General features: G+C 52.4%; 1 protein-coding gene across 1 annotated transcript in view; it reads right to left on the bottom strand.

The window, feature by feature from the left end:
• Positions 1-4,050: 4,050 nt before the first annotated feature.
• The window catches only part of Cnksr1 (connector enhancer of kinase suppressor of Ras 1), an 11,331-nt gene continuing 7,599 nt past the window's right edge, over positions 4,051-7,782 (bottom strand). Inside the window, exons 14-21 of the mRNA XM_033767690.1 lie at positions 7,656-7,782; positions 6,103-6,176; positions 5,872-5,943; positions 5,521-5,594; positions 5,375-5,436; positions 5,194-5,293; positions 4,924-5,105; positions 4,051-4,619 (exon numbers count right to left, since the gene is read on the bottom strand). The exon at positions 7,656-7,782 is cut by the window's right edge and continues 15 nt beyond it. Coding sequence (XP_033623581.1) covers positions 4,347-4,619; positions 4,924-5,105; positions 5,194-5,293; positions 5,375-5,436; positions 5,521-5,594; positions 5,872-5,943; positions 6,103-6,176; positions 7,656-7,782 — 964 coding nt within the window. The 3' untranslated portion in view covers positions 4,051-4,346. The remainder of the gene's footprint in view (positions 4,620-4,923; positions 5,106-5,193; positions 5,294-5,374; positions 5,437-5,520; positions 5,595-5,871; positions 5,944-6,102; positions 6,177-7,655) is intronic.

Consider the following 7,782-nt stretch of genomic DNA (forward strand, 5'->3'; position numbering starts at 1 on the left):
CATACTTGGGGGCCTCTGCTTCTTCTACCCAGATACGGGTTAAGGTTTATGAGCTCCCTGACTCTTCCAAATTCCCAAAGTCCTGTCAGGGAACATGGCTGTCTGCTTAGAGGAAGAGCTTCTTGCTGGGCCTTCTGGTCACTATACCTGTAATCCCAGGACTCTGAGAGGCTGAGGCAGCAAGATTGCGAGTTTGAGCCCAGCCTGGGCAATTTAGTGGTTTAGTAAGACCTAGTTTCAAAATAAAAAATAAAAAAAGATCTGGGGATGTAATTCAGTGCAAAAGCTCTGGGTTCACTCCCCAGTACCATACACACATATATGCACGCACGCGCACACACACACACACACACACGCACCCACAAAAATGAAGAGTTCTTTCCCCCTAGTCCTGCCCTTATCTCCACCCCTTGGCCACTACAAATAATAGACCCTCCTCAGTATTAATCAAAAAAGCCTCCAAATTGTCCTGCCACTTTACCAAATCACAAGCATCCATACTTAAATCAGAGCTGCCTTCCCTCCTCACACACCTCCCATGACTTCCACAGCCTGCAGGACAAAGTTCAAAAGCAATCCTGGTATTCACAGGTCTCCAGGATCTGACCTTCATCAACACATGTCCTATACCAGGATTTCCGCGTTTCAGACTGGGGCCCTTAAGAAGAAGTATATTTTATATCACAACTCTTCCTCCCTTTCTCCCTATCATTCTCTCCTTTTCATCCCCCAACTCTACTTTTTTTCTATACCAAAATCCTGGGGCATCCAGGCATGGTGGTTTATACCTGTGATGCTAGCACTTGGGAGGCTGAGACAGGAAGACCCCAGGTTTGAGAGCAGCCTGGACTATGTAGTGAGACCTTGTCTCAACAGAATAAAACAAGCCTTGTTACCTTTGCTACCTTGAGCATGCCACGTTGTTTTTCCTCTGCAGTGCCTGTTGACCATCCCTGTCTTGGAGCCAGCCAACTATGGACTGAAATCTCCACTTACTGTGAGCTAAATAAACCTTTTCCCCTTCGATAAAATAAAATAACAAAATGCTGGCAGCCGGGGATTTAGCTCAGTGCTTACGCTACCACCTGCCTTGAAAGCGAGTTCGATTAAAAAAAACATGCTAGCATGTGCCCTCTGAATTGATTAATGGCCCGTGATCTGTCCTTTTTCCTCACTCTGCTATTCTGCTCCCACCACATGAAGTGGGCTCCAGTTGCAGGTCAGGAGAGCGAACTCAGGGGATGTTTCCTAGGCCTTGTGCCATTCTCACTACCTCTGGCCCAGTTGCCTGACCTCTTGGTATCTCCTGGGCTGTCCCAACACCTCTGGCCATTCCTCCTCAGTTTCCTTTTTCACTTCCGGTTTCATTCCTGTCTTTTGTTTGGAGACTTTCCTTGGTATCCACCTTGGCCTTCTCCTCTCCTCATCAAAACCTGAGACCATCATGTCCACTCCTCAGCCTTGGTGCCCTCTCTGACAGCTCTGACACTGACTTCTCTCATGTGTCCCTCTCCAGCCCAGCACCTCTGGCAGCCTTTCAGATGTGGCCTCCAGCTTCTCTCAAAACGACTCTGTGTGGACATTGCATGGGCACCTCAGGCTCCGGATGACTCCGACTGACCTCTGCGTCCCGTGCAAAACTGCTGTGCTCTACGACTCCACATCCCAACATAAAACGCCAGCCCCAACGCTGCTGCTCAAGCCGGAAACTTAACTTCTGGCTACCCCTCTGTTCACATGCATGGGATGACGACATGTGTCAACCCAAGGTAGCGCAGAGTAAGCACTCACCATCCTGTGATGGATCCGAGAGGCTCCTGATTCAGCTCCTGGAGTGCCTCTAAGTGTATCGACCCTTTTTCACCTACTGCCACCATCCTGCGTCTTTCCCGAAACCCAGCACTTTTCACCTGTACCTTCTGCAGCAGGGTCTCTCCTGGCCCATCTCCTCCGAGTCTTGGCCTCCTCGCCTCAGTGTTCCACACTGTGACAACCACTGAAAATTTTCTAAAACATCTGTCATTTTGCTTTAGTGTTTTAAATTCCCCCAGGCTTTCCACTGACAAAGGTAAAACCACCTTCCTGGACATAACATAAAGACCTGTGTGATATGACCACTGACCCCCTCTCTGAACTCACCTGCCACCACTACACTGGAGATTTCATTTGGTGAATCAAACATAGGGTTGTGCATGCAGGCAGACACTCTTTTACTGAGCTACATCCCCAGACTGACACACTGTTAAATAACACAATACATACATGTGTATCCTTTGTAAGAAATTAAAACATTAGTGAGACTAAAGTCATAGTATACTAGACTTTGGACAAACAGAACTCTCTTGCATGCTCTTTCTTTTGTCCTGTTCCCCTTCCCTCTTTGCCTAGCCAACTCCTACTCTTTTTTTTGAGACAGGATCTCACTATGTAGTTGAGACTGACCTGGAACTCACTATGTAGCCCAGGCTGGTCTTGAACTCACAGTGATCCTCCTGCCTCAGCCTCCAGAATGCTGGGATTACAGGTGTGCACCGCCATGCCCGGCTCAGGCAATTTTTTTTAGATAGGGTCTTGCTGTGGAGTTTAGGCTGTCCTTGAACTTGTAGCAGTCCTCCTGCCTTGGCCACCTGAGGGCCAGGATTACAGGCATGTCCTACCACACTCTGCCCACTGAGGCATTTACAATGGTGTGCTTGTGTCTGTCTAAGATAGGAACAGGATTTGCTGTACTTACACCTGGAAATTTAGCACTGTGCAGGGTCAGCACCTGGCTCAGAGTGATTCTCTCTTAGGGACTGTTATCAAAATTAGTGGGTCGGGGATTTAGCTTAGTGGTGCCACTGCCTGCCTCGAAAGTGCAAGGCCAGCATCACCTGGAAGGCTGGATGCTACAGCAACATCTTGATATACATGTGAGTGATGAACTCGTGTGTCCCAGGCTTCCTAGAAGAAAGCGGAGACTTCCTTCAGGCAAGTGTCACCAGAGAGGCCTCCGCCTGGTATTTACTCTCAGTGAATGGGTGGGTCTCTGTGGTCAGCTGCTGGAAATCCTGGAATGGGCCTTAATTGTGAAAGTCGCTGCTGGCTGCACAGCCCTCCTGTGCTTACCTTTCTGCTTCTGATATCCTGGTGGCTGATGAGCATTTGCTCCTGTAGTCACTGAAGGGCTGGTGTGGTCCTCTGCAGGTCCTGTGCAGCTGCTGCCCCTGTCCACCTGAGGGCCACCTCAGTGAGGGAGCCAGGCAGGGGCCACCTACCAGGAGGGTGAAACGTTTCAATCATCTGCATCTGTCCTTTGATGTTACCGGTTATAGCTGCTCTTGCCCCTTCCCTCCCTCAAAGCAACTTTGCTTCAGGCGGTTTGGCCCCACAGAGGCAGCTGTGACCTCCAGTCTTCTGCATTCTCTCAAGGCTGTCCAGCTGGAGGAACCCCTCCCACTGCTCCCTCTGTCACTCACAGAGGAAGCCAGGGTTCATCTGCCCGCAAGGAGCTGCAGGGCTGGGATGGGCCCAGAGCCAGAGGCTGATGGGAGTAGGCCAGGCGTCCTGAGTGGCCTGGATGGAGTCAGGGGACCTGGTCCTACTCTGGATGTAGAAGCTGGAGATGAGGGTGAGCTGAGGAGAGATGCTCTGTGCCAGCATCTTTCTTCCCCATGAGAGACCCCCGCTCGTACCCTCTCCTACCCTTTATCTACCTGTTCCACCACCTGGCTTGAGGCTGCCCCCTTGTCCTTGTTTCTCCATTTGCCAAATGAAAGTTTCCCACTTGTCCTCACTGGAGATAGGGTAGGGGCATCTCTGGCCTCCCAGGGGCTGGGAGGGAAGATGTGAGTCAGGAGCCCTTCCTCGCTGTGGACACCGCCCTTCACCGCAGCAGGCAGGAACCTCTGGTGCAGCCATGGTGGACAAGGGTTGTCACCCACCCTGGGATAGAGAGCACTCGCCTCTACAGCCCTACAGCCATTCCTTCCAGTCCTCTCCAGGAAGCAAGTTCCTGGTCCTAAAGGAAAGGCACACAGATTCACTTCAGAGAAATCGACTTTATTTGCTGGAAAAGTGTGTCTCGTGTAAAATAAACACCGGAACTGGTTTGAGGGAATGAGCGGTACTGAGGGGCAGTGGGAGATCAGACTGCGCCCCTCAGACGTGAGGACTGGGGAGTTCTCAGGAAAGAGGGTGGCAAAAGCTCACTTTACCCCACTTTAGGGGAGACAAGAGCAGAAATGGCATTGGCACTATTTCCAGCCCTGAACAGAACCTAGGGATGGACTGCCCAAGGTATGTCAGAGGCTGGGGATGAGGTGATTCTCGGGGTCAGGAGTCAGAAGCTAGGGTACTGGCCAGGGTCAGAGGTCAGGAGGTTGGAGGTTGTTCTCTGGGGTCAAGGGGCAAAGATGGGAGGGCTCGTCAGAGTCGGAGGGCACGGGCTGAGGGGACTGTTGTTCTCTGGAGCCAGACATCAGGGCTTGGGAGCTGCCTTCTGCCTGTACCTCTCCCCAGACCCCTAGGCACTCTGAGTACAGCTCCTGGTTCCGCTCCTTCCACCTGCGAAACTTCTCTGCAGTCAGCTCAGGATCACCCAGCACTTCGTCCAGGGCCTGCAACTCCTGCATCTTTGCCTGCAAAGGGGACAGGAGGCAAGAAGCCACGATCACCCAAGAAAGGGGCACAGCCCGAGCCCAGAGCTAATTCCAGAGTCCTACAGCTAGAACCTAGCACCTGGCCACCTGGCACAAGGAGCCTGGGTGAAACTGCAAATCCCAGCTCAGTACCTAGAACTTGGCTCCACAGCTGAGCCCAGATTGGAGCCCGGAGCCCAGAGCTGAGCCTGTAGTCTGGAGCTCAGGGAAGAGCCAAGAGCCAGTACCTGAAGCCTGAAACCCAGAGCCGAGTCCCTCGCCCCGCCCGGGGTCCCCAGCTGACCTTGAGTGTACTCTGCAGCGCCCGCACACGGTGCGCTCGCTCATTGAGCTGGGGGTCTCGGTTGCGCCGCATGAAAGAGCTCCGCCACTGCTCCTGGGTCAGGGGCTGTGGCCGGCCCAGGAGGGACACGCCGCCCTGCCTCAGCCCCCGAACCACTCCTTCCAGTGCCACTTCACTGCTGTCTGTGGCAGCAGAGAGCAGGGAGCAGGATGAGGCTGTGCCCGCCTCAGCCCCCAGCCCAGTGCCTCACTCCCAGCTCCAGCGCAGCACCTGCTGGGGCACTGAAGGAGGTCCTCGGGCTGCGCTTTGTCGGGGAGGCTGCGGGTGAGGTGTCTCCGTGGAGTGGACTCCAAGCCTGCGCTGGGTTGGGCTGGAAGACAGGAGGGCACCAGACTGAACCCCTCGTACTGCTATTTACCCACCTCCCACCCAAGAACAGTCCCGTACTTACTGAGGCCGAGCGGGACCCGGCTTCATCATCGTGGTCTTCTGCTTCTGTTTCACTATAGCAGTCTGTGGTGAGGAGCAGCAGTTGGGAACCCAGAACAAGCTCTGTGAGATCCAATTTCCTCTTCCCCACTCCTGTGAGACACCTACCTTCTTCTCTCGCTGAGGGCGTCCGGCCTGGAGACTGGTACTTGGAAATGCAGGTAATGAGGTGGCGTACCCACCTGTGGAGGTGTGAGCAGGGGATCACACATGTTAGGCTAATGCGCTGCCATTACACTACATCCCCGGCCCTTTTCATGTTTTGGGACAGAGACTTCCTAAGTTGCTCAGGCTGGACTTGAATTTGAGATCCTCCTGCCTCTGCCTCCTTAGTAGCTGAGCTTACAGGCATGTGCCCAGCTCATCTTTTTTCATCGGAGGCCTGGAATTTGATCCTAGCTCCCAAGCACTCAGAGGCTGGGAGCTTTGTGGCAGTAGGGCATGGGCAGTGGCACTTACATGCTCAGATCAGAGAGGGTATCAGCCGCAAAGACAAAGGGTTTGTACACCTCGTGGGTGAGCTGGAACACACTGCCAGGGCGCAAAAGGACATCAGTTAGCCTCCTCCCGGCTGTGCGCATCCAGAGTTCAGACAGCCTGGACCAGGTATCCCAGCACCTGCCATGCACTCACCCCACCTGCCACTCTTTCTTGCCCCATCCCCCAGCCCATCACACCCCAGGACTTAACTATTTCTTCTTCTGATCATGTCCGCTTTCCAGACTATAGTTGGAGACATTGATGAGGCCCTGGGCCTTTTCATCCTGGGGGGTCACAGCATAGGGTCAGCTTGGAGGGCGGGTACCCTTGGGTCCTGGTCAACTCCTTAGTTACCTCTCAGGCTCCCAAGGGAGGTGGAGGGGAGAAGGGGTTTCCAGGACTGTAACTACAGCTCTCTGTTTTTGAGGCTCACAACAGGAGGTACCTCTGAGCCAGGAAAGGGTAACAAAGACATCCAGAGAAACAGCAATGGCTAGGGACTGCAGCTCAGAGGCAGAGCACTTGCCCGGCATGTGGTGAGCTCTGGGTTCAATCCTCAGCCAAGAAAGGAAGAGTGGAAGGGAAAGAGGAAAGAGGAGGGAGGGAGGAAGGGACACCCAAGAAAGAGCCAAGAAAGGGGAGCCTGCTTATGCACGAGTTCCTTCATAGAGACCCACGAAGCTGCTTCAGGACCACTGAGCTGTGCAAAGGCCTTTTCACTTCCTGGTTTTCTTTCCTCTTTCCTCTGACTAACCTCTAGTATTGCTTTCTCAGAGAAGCTTCTGGAAGGGACACCTCTGCTGGGCTCACACACATCAGATTTTCCTTTTTTTTTTTGGTACCAGAGATTGAACTTGGGACCTTGTGCCTGCAAGGCAGGCGGCGGAACCACTGAGCTAAATCCCCTGCCCAGCTTTTCCTTAATTTTAATGCATGTCCCCCACATTGTCCTTGAGAATGTATCTATTTCTCTGCCCTGCCAGTCTCTTAAGTTTTGGAGAGACAGAAACTATTTCCTGTGTCCTTGGTGTCTAGTCCAGAGCTGGGTTTATGTTGAATGAAAAAAATGATCAAATGGTTCATCACTAGGATGAACAGAATATCAGAAGGAGGAGGACAGATGAATAGAATAAAAGTGACTTTTTCTATATTTCTTCTGATACCTTTTCCAAACTCCTTTTTTTGGGTGGTACTGGGAAATCAAACCTAGAGCTATGACCTCAGCCCTGCACACCTCCCAGAAGTAAGGAGGCTGAGGCAGGAGGATCACCGTGAGTTTGAGGCCAGCCTTAGCTACATAGTGAGTTCAAAGCCAGCCTGGATACACAGTAAGACCCTGTTTCAAAAATAAAGAAATAAAACCTAGAGCCCTGTATATACTAAGCACATACTATATTTCTGAGCTATGACCTCGGCCCCTCCAACCTTTTGTTTTGTTTTGACACTGTCTAGAGTGTCACTTTGTAGTCCAGACTAGTTACTTATTATGTAACCCAGACTGGCCTTGAACTTGTGATTTTCCTGCCTTAGCCTCTTGCATGTCGGAACTACTAGCATATACCACTATGCCCAATCGCTTCCAAAGTTCATTTACACGCATATCAACTCATTTCTTTCTGAAGAGCTATCCTCTTCACTAAAGCCTTAGAAGGTCTGGGGTCACCCCTGACGACAGATGGGAGAAGATGGTGGAATAGAGACAAGAATCAAATCTCTGAGGCAACTCACTTGCTACTGATGTGAGTGTGTGGGGGGGGTCTCACCTGTGGCTGGCAGTACCAGTACAGCATGTGTCCCTTGAGTACGAACCAGCAGCGGCGCCAGCGGGGACCCATGAAGCCACTGGGTGTCTTGCGCAGCAGGAGCCAGCCATCACAGTCTGGCCGGCCC

Source organism: Fukomys damarensis, unplaced genomic scaffold, assembly GCF_012274545.1.
Source record: "Fukomys damarensis isolate Sample0158 unplaced genomic scaffold, DMR_v1.0_HiC HiC_scaffold_23, whole genome shotgun sequence".
In the NCBI taxonomy this organism is placed as follows: domain Eukaryota; kingdom Metazoa; phylum Chordata; class Mammalia; order Rodentia; family Bathyergidae; genus Fukomys; species Fukomys damarensis.